The sequence below is a fragment of the Volvox carteri genome (genome assembly GCF_000143455.1).
Source record: "Volvox carteri f. nagariensis unplaced genomic scaffold VOLCAscaffold_59, whole genome shotgun sequence".
Classification (NCBI taxonomy): domain Eukaryota; kingdom Viridiplantae; phylum Chlorophyta; class Chlorophyceae; order Chlamydomonadales; family Volvocaceae; genus Volvox; species Volvox carteri.
In genome coordinates this window covers 696,797-711,095 of record NW_003307602.1, presented here as the reverse complement: position 1 = coordinate 711,095, position 14,299 = coordinate 696,797, and the positions used below count along the sequence as shown (strand labels likewise).

Sequence of the window (14,299 nt, the reverse complement as noted above, 5' to 3'; positions counted from 1 at the left end):
AGAGCTGCTTTAAGGCCATCCCACAGCAACTTGAAAGGCAATTAGCAGAGGACAGCAGAGTGCAGGCGATTAACGGAGAGGAAAAAGCAAAAAACTTAGCAATTCTTGACGCAGCGTACAGAGAAAAAAATGGTGGGATAAAGGGACCAGAGGAATTCACTATGTAGTATCTCTTGAAAGGCATAACTGGAATCGGACGGGATTTTGTTGCTGTGGAAAAGGGTGAATCACAGGCGTGAATCAAAAACGCAAACTATAAGATTCGGCTCGGGGACTTGAGTTATGATCATAATGGAAGGAAAATAATGTTATATATAGGGCATAACAGGTTGTGATAGTGGTTCGTGCGTTTTGCGGCTTGCCCTTTGCGGCTTGCGGGAGCCGTCGGGGACTTCGACGACTTCTGACAGTCATGTCAAGATACGTAGACGTCCCAGAATGCGTGCAAGGTTGTGCATAAGGTACTCCTGCAGGATTTTTTGGATCTTGCGCAGACGACAGGCATGGTGATCCGTTTACGTTTGATTACAAGCTTCTTGAGCTTGTACGGCCCAGACGAGCCAAGAGGCTCATGGTGATCCTCTTAACACCATACGTAACCGACTACCTGCATGTAGAACTCGTGTGCAGTGCGCGGCCAGGATTCCAAAGGCAAGTCCTTCTGCAAACGGACGCAGTCGTGTTACAACAACTTTTACGCGAGGGCCCTTCAAAACTTAAGTTACGGACAAGTTAAACTTCGACGTCGCAAGCTCGACACGCAAGGAACATTGCCAGCAGTTACGGCCAGGAGGTCAACCAAACATACTTGTACACATTGAGGTGATTCCAGGGATTCCGCTTTAGTGTGGGCACTCTTACGTCGCCGAGCGGGGGCTTCGGCAAGAAACGCATACTAGACCCACCTGCAAGGAATGGAATAGCCTCAATGCGCGGCACAATGCTTTGTGCTCCTTGAAGTGCTTTCGCTGGCATTCCTGGTTACAGTACCATGCACTGTCGCAGGCCCCGCAGCGCAGCAGCTTGCCCGGTGCAACATTGCAGCAGGCCGCACAAGATACCCCAGTATTAACCACATGTGGTGGATCCATAGTTATACATGCCATGTTTTTCTTTGTCCACGCCCTGTTTCCACATAGATTGCCTGTCAAGTGAACCTTCAACCTTCCGACAAATGATCAGGGTGCATCATAACTTAATAACACTTCCATATGATCGCTGAAAAACGCGACATGTGTAGATCCATTTAGACCTTCCTCAAGGTTTCGGAGCACCGGTTGAGAACCTGTCAACAACTATCAACTTCAGAGAGGCCAGAGCGTTCACATTTCGCTGTGAAAATTTGTAGGGTAGTATGCTATTATCGTCTCCCCTATCGACTCCTTAATGCTGATCCGTCTGGCTTTAAGGGTTGAGAGCCCTGGTACCGCACTTCTCCCTTTAAATTCAAGGAAATAGGGGGGTCCTTGTGAAGCAGCTGCCCGCGTTTCCAAAGCACGTATGGTGTTGGATTGTAAGGTGCCCAAGTACGTTTGCGAGGAAGAGAATGTGGCCAGGCTGGAGAAGAAAGTGCAGTGGCATATTGGAATGTGAGATTAGCGTAAGCGAGTTACAGGGCGTTTGGCGCACGGGCGAATTTACGTGCATACCTTTCACCGTAGCATCAGTCCTCAGTTCACTTCTTGGAACGAACATCAGCATAGGTCCAAGCCCTCTCGCTTGGACCAAGCCCTCTCGCTTGGACCAAGCCCTCTCGCTTGGAGGGATATGCAAACAAACATCCTGATAGGGGTAAACTCGCACGCTACCGAGCATTCAACCGAGCACATGCATGCTTAGTTGAGTGGTGAGATGCGACCCCCCCTTCATTTCGTGCTCGGCAAGCCTGCCACCGCGTACCGGATATGTTGGCGATGTTACAGAGACGCTGCACCTTGGTTTCTGTGCGCAATGCGTACGATGCTCGACCCCGCCGACCAAAACTACACGTGCCCAACTGAAGACATTCCCGGTGGTTGTGCAGCAGCTCTTGAGGCTGTTGCTGGCTGAAATCCATCCTGAGCTGTTGCAACACGGCTAACGCGGGCACGTCCCTATGCACAGCAAATAGCTGTTCCAAGCCAACAGCGGCGTCCATGTCACCGACAAGGCTCTAAACGTCTTATCTGTTCTTATGCTTAATTAAGTTTATGTATGTTATACTTTGCGCAACTTTGTAATTTGACTTTACTCTGAACAAGGTGCTGTATACGTTGCACTACCAAAAACGCGACCGTTTGCTTGCACACAACTGCCTCTTCGTCAGACGCTTCCTCTTCCCGCGGCAGTTTCACGAGCCCAGTCTTGCAAGCTACGACGTAGGCTTTCGGTGCTTTCAGTTACTGCAATGCAGCCACGCAATAGTCCAGCCTGCATGCCGCGTGCGGCTGTGGCCAACATGCCCACCTGCGCAACGCGCTGGCGCACCTCGTCCTTTCTCCACGAAAATTTATATACACTTATACAGGCGCATTTTGCGAATCGCACGCGCGCATCCGCGCGGCAAAATTCGCTCCTGGCTTTTTTGGACGATGTACGAACCGTTTATTCGGCAGAGTACGACCGCTCACATTTCTGCGAGGGGCTGCTTAATAATAGAATGGGGAGGCCTAAATAGAAGCCTACAGCTTTTGTGGTTGGCGAGTCGCAGGAGTTCCCTGCAGTGGCAGAGCAGGTTCGTCCCGCGGGACGAAAGGACCTCTCAGCTCAAGCTTCGCAAATGCCAACACTCACGTTTGACACTCTTGAACCCTAAGTCCCAAGGGGAAATCCAATCGTCCATCCTTGAATACCTCAAAAGACTACACTATAACTCGACGGTTGTCCATACTGGTTGTCCATCCACCTTTTTAACTGCTGAACTTCCACTTGCGCAACGAACCCTCGCCTCGCTCCTCCCTATCGCCACCTGCTCCTCATAATCAGGGGTTCGAAACCGCGTATGTGCAAATTGGCGGCGTGTGCATCACCAATCACGGCCTCAGCCGGTCCCACGGCCCCAGCGGCAAGTCGCCGCATCAGGAACCGTGGCGGTCTCTGCCCCAACATCAACCGCGGCTGCGGGCCCCCCGGCGCGCTGATGCAGACAGCGACCGTGACGACGACGGTGATGGCGGCGACGGCTGCAGCAGCGACGCGCTGGAAGAGGATTTGCAGGACTACCTGGAAAATGTGCTGGGCGCCGCCGATATCAGCAGTAGCAAGCAGAGCGGTGCCAGTAGCAAGTCTCGTAGCAGTAGCGCAGGGCGCAGGCGTCCCGCTGCCGTCGCCGCCGCCACCTCCGCCCACGGTCCAGGTTGGCAACCCCTCTGGGCTTTCCCGTCAGTGGTCCGAGTCAGTGGTCCGAGAGACTTTGACGAATCCTCCGCAGCGGTTCCGAGTACCGGCACTCGGCATATGCAATCCTGTCGTACATCCTTCTTTTCCATGTACAGCAATAAGGCCGTCATCATTCATTGCTTGCTCGTTTGGTTCGCATTTCATTTGATCTATTGTTTCCAAGGCGTGTTCGACGACTGGCAAATAGCTAAGGCCTAATATGACCCGTGGGTCAAAGTGCCCGTGGGTCAATGGGTGCTTTTTCGCTCCAAAGCTTCTAGCAGTGCTAGACTAGCACCACATTTATCTGCACTGAACTTTGGAATTACAGTTCGCATTCAAATCGTTTTCTTGTCACCCGCCACCCTGGTCCATGATTTTGCCGTGTCGTCCTCCAATCCGTTTTTTCTGGATCCAGCTGCAATTTTTGCCGTGCTAACTCTAACAGATGTAACCGGCTTTCTGACCACCTTTCTAATTTCTTTTAGCTACTGATGACATGGGTCCTTGGGGCCGGTCCTGGCTGGCACACTCCCCCCCCCTTGTCCCATAATCTCCTACACCATGACTCTTAAGAGATTCCTACGATGTCAAAAGATAATCATACACACAAATACAAACAAATACATATGTACATATACATGTATATGTGTATATATAAAATGACAGCTCTTGCTGGGATACGTGCAGGCAGCAGTGACGGCGATGACAGTGACGGCGATGACAACGATGATGATGATGCACGGAGGAGGAGGAGGGGGACAAAGTGGTCATGAGGGCTGTGGAAGGACTGGACAACGGAGAAGATGAGCAGAGAGAGGAGGAGGATGAAGATGAGGTTGAAGGAGGAGAAGAAGAAGAAGAGGAGGAGGAGGAGAAGAGGAGGAGGTGCGAGGTGACACCGTGATGCATAACGGTGTGAAGCATATGTTTCACAGGCTGCTGATCCGGCTTTGAGGGTCGAGATCTGGAGGAGTCAAGAGGGCGAGGAAGAAGGCGGCGGCCAGGGCAACCTGTATGAAGGTATGCATGGGCCGTACAACGTGATCTTGTACGATGTGTTTGAGATATCCTTGTGGGTCTTTGTGAGACCCACAAGGATGGATCTGCACGACATGGCTGTACGAGTTGCTGGATAGCATTTTGAATCTGAGTCATTGCAATACTGTCCAACTGGAGCTTCCAGACATCAACAACAAAAGCAATGTTTGCACATAATATCGGTGTGAACCGATTGGTTACAGGACGGATTCGCTCTGTCAATGTCTGGGCTCTTATCAAAGTAACCTGGGCCGTCAGGCCTCGCTAATGTTGACTCCTCGACACTGTGAACTTGGGCCATCAGGCCTCGCTAATCTCAATTCCGCGACACCCCAAATCTGGGCCGTCAGGCCTCGCTAATCTCAATTCTGCGACACCCCGAACCTGGGCCATCAGGCTGCGCTAATGTAGACTCCCTGGCACCCTGTATCTGGATCCTCAGGCTTCGGTAACGTGGACTGCACGACATCCCGAACCTGGGCCGTCAGGCCGCGGCCCAGGCCCAATGTTGACTCCTCGACACTGTGAACCCGGGCCATTAGGCCTCGCAAATGGGGACTCCGTGACACCCCGAGTTTGGGCCATCAGGCCGTGCTGGCATCGACTCCACGACATCCCAAACCTGGGCCGTCAGGCCTCGTTAATGTTGACTCCTCGACACTGTGAACCCGGGCCATCAGGCCTCGCCAAAGGTGGACTCTGTGACACCCCGAGTTTGGGCCATCAGGCTGTGCTAATGTTGACTCAGCAACACCCCATATCTGGATCCTCAGGCAGTCCATTTTACTGCACAACATCCTGAATCTGGGCCATCAGGCCTTGTTAATGTCAATTCCGCGACACCATGAGCCATCAGGTCCACTTGGGTCACATCCACCCTCATAACTGATACCCACCAGGGCAGTTACATCTGTGGCATTCCAACTTAAGCCATCCTGGCTGTCTTAGCTGTCATCTGCAGCATCCCAGCTGTAATTCGGTGGCCTCTGAAATCTGTTAAAGGCCACTCAAGTCGTACCCAGCGGTTTTAGCGGCCCTTCTGAAGTGGACGTAACAGGGCCATCACACGCTCGCAAGGACCAAACCTGCTGGAAATAGCCCTAGATTTCCCCCCCGCCCCAGCCAACCCAGCCGCGACACAAGAGTGGGTGGCTACCGGAGAAGAGGTAGAGAGAAAGAAAGTGACAACGAAGTATTTACCTGCATATGGGCAGGCGGAATCTGGTGTTGTCCGAGTAATGGGTGATGATGGCCCAGATGAGCACCAACCAGCCGCCACCGCTACACCTCAGATGGGCCATCAGGCCTCACTAATGTCGACTCCGCGACACCCCATCATGGGCCATCAGGCCTCCGCGACACCCCCAGCATGGGCCCTCCAGGCCCCTTCCCGTCGCATCCATGACACCCCAGCATGGGCCATCCGGGCCCCTTCCAGTCGCATCCGCGACACCCCAGCATGGGCCATACGGGCCCCTCCCAGTCGCATCCATGACACCCCAGCATGAGCCATCAGGCCTCCACGACAATCCCAGCATGGGCGTTCCGGGCCCCTTCCAGTCGCATCCACGACACCCCAGCATGGGCCATCTGGCCTCACTAACATCAACTCCGCGACACCCCAAAGCTGGGCCATCAGGCTTCACTTTGGCTGCATCCGTGACACCTCAACCGGGTCCCCCTGTATCAGTCCGGTCATATCTGCAGCACCCAAACCTGGGTCCCCGGCCTCACCAAGAATCGCCTGCACGACCGTCAGCACAAGGCACCCAGCCTGATTCCTGTTTCTTGCGCGGTATCTTCTCCTTCGTCATGTAGCCCTATGGGAATCGTATCCGTGACACTCCAGCTTGAGCCATCCAGTCTTGTTTAGATGTCATCTGCTGCATCCCGGCCGTAATCCGGTCACCTTCGGAAAGACTTCCTAAATTCCTCCCCGAATCAACCCCGCCGCCAGTTAAGGGCGGGTAGCCAACGGTAAAGGGAGCACGAAAAGGTCAGCTCCACGGGATGGATGGCACGCCTGTGCCGACACCTGGCCCAGATGAGGTGGTTTATGCGCGTGGGCACACATTGGTGCTCGGGAGACTCAATTGTGGACATGGAGAACTTCCCGTTTCCTTTTTGTAATAGCGATGTTTTCTACTTGTGTGTAGCCTAAAGCATGTGCGCTGTAAGCGCGGTGTGGCAAGGAGCTTGTGGGGACCGCTCTTGCATGACAAACGCTAGTTCGGCGAGTTCAAGTTTCTCCCGGTCTCTCGCTTGCTCTGAGAATAATTTACAGATCTAAACTAAACGCACGTCTTGTAGTTGCGAGCAGCGCGCTGGCAAGGAAGCGGTTTGCATCGCTCCAGGGCGGCGTCTCGTCTGGGCAGCTGCCCAGTGTCGCGGACGGTGTGCGGATGGAAACAATTTCCACTGTCTACGAATGCAGCAGCGAATTTGACGTCGGTAAAGGATGATGTAGACTAGGCTGATCCACAGCAGATTGTAGGCGACGTCGCGTCAAGAAGTTTGCGCGGCAGCAATCCGCGTTTCGGAAGTTATTGAGCCGCGCGTCAGAAAGGACGCCGAGTCGACTATAATATAAGGAGTAGATGATACGGGAAATTAAGGTATGAAGTGAGAGAAAGGGAGAAGCGGTGCGCCTACACACCGACTGTCTCCGAACGATGGCAAGATAGGGTCTGATCCTGGCCAAATAAACGCCTCAAATCTCTATCAAGCACCTTAAATCTCTGTAATAAAAACATACCTTTCACACTTCCTCTCCCACCAAATGCAACCTTCGTCTCACTTTCGACCCGTACAACCTTAGCAACCACCTTCACCGTACCCAGTACTTATGAAAAAGCCAAGGGCTGCCTTAGCAGCGTTACAAGAGAGGTCTGACCGGAATATCGTCTAATTCACAACACAATATATCTCCATATCATTATTCAAACTCCTTGTATATTTCAGGGTTATTTCATTTCGATTTTATTTGTAGTTGTGCGCCATGAAACAGCACCACGTTACTTTGGCGAAGCATCGTGCTCGGCCTTCGTCGATGCTAACATCCTGTCCCGTCCGCACACCGCCTGTAAGGTTGCCTGTCAGAGCTGCGTCGCCATGGCTGCCACTTTCCTTAACTGTAGCAGCTGCTTCTTCAAGCACAACATTCTCCACAAGCGCCTATGTCACCAAGGAGGCGCGGCAGACAGCGTTTGGACTTGCCAAGGAGCAGGTGCGCTTTTCTCCTCTGAGCAACGGGATGAGCGAAGAGTGCCTCTAAATTTGAAGGATAACTGAAGGATGTCTGTTTTTCATCTCCTACACCTTCGCCAATTTCCCCAGCCCTCTTGTCAACCTATGTTTGTTCACGTCTATCTACGTGCATGTCCTCCATGGTCCCTTATTCTGTGTCACCTGTAGGGGAAGAAGGGGAACACTTCTTCCCCTAAAGGGGACGGAGTTCCCCACACACCACAAAACACCACCCGGCCACCTCTGCCAATCCCATGATGCGCAAACCGTCCACACAACTCCATGATTCTTTAAGAGGAACATCATCTCACCCTTCGTCCTATTTCTTAATTTCGCGTGCAAATGTGCATTTCTACAACACGTCATTCGTACGACAGGTTGAAGAAGCTAATGCGCCGGTATCAGGCAATCTCCCATCTTGGCTTCGTGGAACCGTCGTCATCAACGGCTGTGGCGACTATCGTGGCATGGAACATCTATTTGACGGTTTCGCCTTCCTCACCCGCATTCACTTAGACGGTGTGACGGGGCGTGCGACTGCCAGCCAGCGTTTCCTGGACACGGACGCGTACAGGTGAGTGCTTTCAATCGGGTTTATGAACGGAACGCATCGACTGTTGTGTTATTGCGATCTGGGTCAACGTACTGTTGTGATTGGGTCAACGAACAGTTGCGATCTGGGTCACGGAAAGCTGCGATCTGGGTCACGGAAAGTTGCGATCTGGGTCACGGAAAGCTGCGATCTGGGTCACGGAAAGCTGCGATCTGGGTCACGGAAAGTTGCGATCTGGGTCACGGCTCACTCCTTATTATCTTCGGGCCCACGCACAGGAGCTTTCGGAAAACGGGTCGCATGAAGTACCGCGAGTTCCAGACGCCGGTACCCGCCGACGGACCCGTGGGTCGCGTCCAGGTCGTGCTCGAGAATATCAAGGCCCTGGTGGGTAGCTTCCCGGGGGGGGGGTTAAGCAGTTGCGGGTGTCCACACGATGTCTCCCCTGTACACCTGCGCGCCACGTGCAGGTCGTGCATGGCATGCATGTTGTGGCGTGTTTGGCGTGTTTGGCGTGTTTCCTATCTTCCCCCCCCCCTCTCCCCACTCGCTCGTGTTTCATATGTCCCTCCCTCTCCCCCGCACACCCTTCACGACGCAGATGAGCAAGGGCCGGGCCTTCACTGACAACGCATCTATCAACCTCATCCCGCTCCCAGGAAATAGATTGCTGGCGCTTGGCGGTGAGTGTACGGCATACCGTAGGTGTACGACGTACTTGGCATCGTAACAAGTGCTGTTACACTCCGAAACACGGTATGTTTGCACCTCTAGCTTGCTTTCCCCTGCTGCGCGCACGTAATACTACAATAACATATTCCTGATGTATTTGCTACGTCAAGTGTTTGTTGATCGAATGCGTTATTAATGACAAGCCGTTGATGCAGCTCTTGATCAAATCGAGCACACACTTACATACCTACAAACACACACAGACACGTTTCACGTTTCTCTCACCCGGCTCTGCTTCCCCAATGACTTCGGGGCCGGGGTGCAAATATCCGACCCGCCTCAGAGACTCGTAGCGCTGCGTACATCGTGGATCCAGCCACCCTCGCAACTGTACGGCAGGTGGAGTACGACGACGATTTTCCGGGTGACCTGACGACAGCCCATCCCAAGGTGGCACCCGACGGTTCCATCATGAGCTTTACTCGCAGTTTACCGTTGGGCGGTTACCACGTGTTTCGGCAGGACCCTGTAACCCTGAGACGCACGAAGATTGCTTTCATACGGTACGGAAAATGCACGGCATGATATTTGGGTGCGGTGATTGTAGTAGATAGTAAATGGTTAACGTCATGGTGCGGGGTTATGCATGTTTGAATGTATGTGTGCCTGTCTCTGTCTGTCTGTCTGTCTATCTGTCTCATCCTGCACCGCATTCGCCGTCACTCCACTGTTTCCTGCTACGTTGTATACATCTTTAACATCCCCCTAAATTCCTCAAATCCTTTCCCACAAAATTTCCCCCAATTCCCGAAATTCCCAAACATAATCCCCCCCATGCGTCCTATGCATTCCCCGCTCCCTTCCATCTCTATTTTCATTTTTCCGAATCTCCTTTCCAAACCCTCCTTGAAAAACCCTGGAACTACCTAGCTCCCACCTTCTTCCCCTCCGCACCCGCGCCCGCGTACCCCCTACCCCTCTATCCCCGTACCCCCCTGCCGTACAGCGACCGCAACCCGTGGGCCCCCTGCTGGGTACACGACATGGCCATCACCTCCTCCTCCCTCGTGGTGGTGGAGACCCCGCTATTCATTAGCATGGCCTCACTAATTCTCGGGACGAAGAGGCCGTACGCCTTCATGGACTGGAAGCCGGAGGTGGGATCGGGCAAGCTGCCTGGCGGGTATGTTTGTATGTATGTTTGTATGTATGTATGTATGTATGTATGTTTGTATATGTCTTCTGTTATGCATCGATCCGCTGGCCAGGGGCACCTAACCGTATAGTACCCCAATAGGAACATACGTGTGTGTATGTATGTATGTATGTATGTATGTATGTATGTATGTATGTATGTATGTATGTATGTATGTATGTATGTATGTACGTACGTGTGTGTATGTTGCCCATATGTATGACTTAGATTACACTGTGGGCCGCGAGAGCCGGGGGCCGTGCCGGGGTATGTTGCCCATATGTATGTGTGCCCCGCCTCCAGCCCTCGCTCGCCTCCTCGTTCCGCCCGTCCTCTCCTGTCCTTTCTTTTCCGCTTCCTTTTTTATCTCACTCACTTTCCCCCTCACACTTACCACCCTTTTTTCGCGCTCTGTTTTGTTGTTGTGTTTTCGCTGTCCCGAATCCCCCCCCTTCCCCCCCGTCCACATGCCCCGCCCTGACACGGACCCCAGGCCGGCAGCCGGGTCCACGTCATCGCATTGGATGGCTCCGGAGTGAGTCGGTTGGGTTGGTTTCGGTGGTTTTGGTTGGTGGTTTCGGAGTGCTCGGTGGTTTCCAGGCATGGTGGGGTTTCGGGACTTGATATTCTTGGTTTCGGAGCGGGGCTGTTCCCATCTTAAATGTACGGAAAAGCCGTGCACATGTACTACGGTGTTGCGATGCCCCCAATCCTAGACGTCGTTATTATGCCGTACTTTGGCCCTCCTATTTGCACTCGGCTTCTAAATCTGCCTTGAAAAAACGTCTTTTTTGAAGGTTGGAGCAATGTAAAATGTAGAAGCCATGAAGTAAATTTTATTTAAAGTCCAATTATTTAAAGTCCAATTATTTTGTTGCTTTATGTTTTTATCGAATCCAATTTTTTAATTCTCTTTTTGATTCAGATTTTCCTGATTCACTCTAAATTCGCTCAAAAAAAGTGGATTCCTTGGTGGCCGTCAGGTGGTGACCCACACGGCCCCCGCGTTCTTCACTTTCCACCTCGGCAACGCCTTCGAGCGCCCGTCTGGAACCAGCTCCGGAACCGAAATTTGCCTGGATTTTAGTGTGTACGATGACCCTGAGATCATTAACGATCTGTCCCTGGCGCGTCTTAAAGCCTTCCCGGGCAAAGGTGAGATGTATGCATGGATGGGTGGATGGGTGGCTGCTGGATGGTGGTCGGGGCGCGGGGGCTGCTGGTCCGTGTGTAGTGGCGGCGGTAGTACGGCAGCTCTTGGATGAGACTTCATAAGGCCCATCCGACCCCGTTCCAGCAGTTGGCGCTTTTAAGACGCCGACAGTTAAACCCCAACTAAGATTGATGTGCCTGCTGTGTTTGACAACTTCCCTTCTATGCAGAAAAGTGCAACATTTCTCTAAGACCTTGACATGGGCGCTTCTCTCTGTGTGTGGGGGGGGGGGCAGTTTTTTTAAAACCCCTCCCACATTCCACATCATTCCCGCCTTTCAAATATGAAACCCATGTTACACACGCACCATTCGTACACACGTTACATTTATGTGTGTGTGTGTTTCGCCGTCTCCCCTCGCCCGCGCCATCTAACCCCCCATCCATCCCGCATGACTTAAACATCGAAGACATATCACCCGGCCGGCTGAGGAGACTGGTCATTCCGTTGCGGGATGCGGCCAACCGACCGGTGGGTCCATCGACATTGGCGGCTCCCGTGCCGCTGCTTATAGACGAGAACGCGTACGGCAATTTTTTCGAGTTCCCGGCCATCAACCCACGGTGAGGTCTTGAAAGGGTGAGGTAGCGGATTTCCACATCGTCACTTCCGTACGATAGTCGTACACCTGTACGACGGGTCCCTGTACAGGTGTCGTACTGATTCTGGTGTCTGGGGGGTTGCAGGAAAACAGATGGAAGGAGTAGAAGGCGGAAGGACGGGGAGATGGACCTGTCTGCCCGTAACTTTATGTGAACGGTTTTATGTGACAGCTTAACTAACGTGATAAGGCGCATTACATGTGACGGCGTTATATTTTTGGTGTATTATTGTGTAGCCTGTGGAGTCCCCCTTGGTGTTCATCAAGTCATGAGTCTGTCGCCCTTCATTCATTCATTCATTCATTCCTCTTGCTGCCTTTTTGCCTTTGACTCTGCAGATTTCGGGGGAAGCCGTACAGGTACATGTACGGCACCGCTGCCATACGACCGACCAATATGGGCAACGCGCTGGCTCGTCACGACGTGGAAAAAGGGAACAGTATTGTGTGTTCCATACCGGGAAGCATGCCAGGTGGGTTTTGTTTAGGGTTTTACTTGGGTTAAAATCCTGGCCCTGCTCTTTCCTGCCCTCCTAGAACGCGCGTTCTTCCCCTTCCCTTTCCTGCCAGCCCCAGCCCCAGCTCCACTTGGGAGCCGGTCCTTCCCTTCGTGCATGTGATTCCCGTGTGAAGTCCGGGGGCCTGCTGACCGCGTACGAACGCGTTCTGGTTATCATAATCATAAGAGGTGCATCAGCATCAGGGAATATGTTGCTTCTTACCTCGTACCGCATCCATTCGCATCCATGTTGTTTTTTCCACCACTGTATGTACCCTTCGTTTACCTGTTCACCTCCTGTTTTTCTGACGAACTTCTGTTTTTCCGGCAACGGGAGATATTAGCTACCACCCGACGAAACCCCCCACTCGCAGGGCAGCCCATTTTTGTGCCGCGACCCGACGGGTCAACCGAGGATGACGGAGTGCTGCTGGCCCCGAAGATCATGCCGGGCGGGAGAAGCGTATTGTGTGTGTATGACGCAGCGGATATGAGCGGGCTGGCGAACGTGGACTTGCCGTTTAAGGTGCCGTACCGATTTCACGGCGCTTACGTGGCAGCGAAGGACTAAGCGTGCGTTTGGGGTCCTGGGTCCGCTTTGCGCCGATCGACACAATGTGAACCGGAACTTGTGAGGAACAAGGTGACTTGTTGTTAAATAAGTGGGAGGATTATATTACGTGCATTTCACGATCTCACAATTTAACGATATATATAACAAAGGGGGGCGTTTTACCGTTTTCTGTTTTCCGGCTGATCCTGTATTTGTTAAAGGTTTCTTGTGCTGCCAAACCAATTTAAGAAAATCTCTTGATTGTGAACACGGCAGGTTGTGTACATGTATGAAAGCGGTGATAGGAAAAATAGTTTGCTGTCTGTATTTGCCTTGTTGCTTATGTGTGGGCTTTTGCGCTAAGTCCAAATAAAAGATAGACTATTTATTTATGTTGAGATTGTTTGTCAAACCTTTAGTCTGTGGCTGTGCTGCTTGTTGGAGTCTGACAGTCTGCTGGTGTTCTGCGGTTTCATCACGTCGCTGCCACCCGCCAAGGATGGCCACACGGCCGTTTGCGTCTTTGTCGACATTTGTTGACAAAATTCTTCATGTTCGTCGTGCCGACGCACGACCAAATCACTATGATCCTTCAGGTCGCATAAATTTTGCGTGATGAAATATCTCACCTGCGAACATGGCTCTGTATCGACTGACTTCCTACTGTCTGATCGTGACCCGCGGTTCACTGTGTAAGCAATGCGCAACACAGCCCAGCAACTGCACTTCAAAAAACAGCTGCTCTCCACGTCGTTCCACCCTCACCACTTTAGGAAAAAAGTATTAGCAGTAAAAGAGAAGGAGCAAGATTTGGAGGTAACATAGACGAAGTCGGTAGCAATAGGTTAAGAGTTGTTGGGCTACTATACTTGCTACCATGGTTGCTACCAGGGTAAGTGGAAGTGTATTTTAAAACGGGGTAGCTGGTTCTTATAAAAACGGATGGACTAACTGAGCGAACAGTGAATCGCGTCCTGCAAGAGATTCTACGCAATTATGTAGGGGGCCGGAACTCACCGACCGGCTGGGGGCCGAACACTGGGCCGAACACCTACACACACAGCGGATGGCGGAATTCACCATCAACAACAGCAAATGTGAAGCCACGGGCTACGTGCCCTTCTACCTTGTGTGTAGCTGCCATCCACGAATGCCGGACGACTACGGGCTTCCACTCAAAATGAAACAGTCGACAAACTGCAGTCGACAAACTCGCTGACACCCTCCACGCTGTCTCGAAAAGGCCCCAAAAGCCCTACATGCCGCTCAGCAACAACGGCAGGCTCAGCATTCCAACAAGCATCACCGACCAGCACACTTCTAATAAGTCGTGCAGGGGTTGGGAACCGAGGCATGAACTTGCCACACG

The 14,299-nt window shown here is 52.4% G+C and overlaps 2 protein-coding genes across 2 annotated transcripts in view; one reads left to right on the top strand and one right to left on the bottom strand.

Annotated features, from left to right (window-relative positions):
* The window catches only part of VOLCADRAFT_107174 (uncharacterized protein), a gene marked incomplete at both ends in the record, with an annotated part of 5,155 nt that extends 4,180 nt beyond the window's left edge, over positions 1-975 (bottom strand). The window contains one exon of the mRNA XM_002956237.1: positions 906-975. Coding sequence (XP_002956283.1) covers positions 906-975 — 70 coding nt within the window. The remainder of the gene's footprint in view (positions 1-905) is intronic.
* Positions 976-4,190: 3,215 nt separating this feature from the next.
* VOLCADRAFT_107173 (uncharacterized protein) lies at positions 4,191-12,948 on the top strand (the record flags this gene model as incomplete). Its single annotated transcript, XM_002956288.1, has 12 exons — positions 4,191-4,245; positions 7,536-7,624; positions 8,022-8,218; positions 8,476-8,584; positions 8,799-8,880; positions 9,213-9,432; positions 9,876-10,026; positions 10,558-10,599; positions 11,048-11,219; positions 11,687-11,840; positions 12,218-12,351; positions 12,752-12,948. The coding sequence occupies 12 exons, from the start codon at positions 4,191-4,193 to the stop codon at positions 12,946-12,948; spliced, it is 1,602 nt and encodes a 533-aa protein (XP_002956334.1).
* Positions 12,949-14,299: the final 1,351 nt, after the last annotated feature.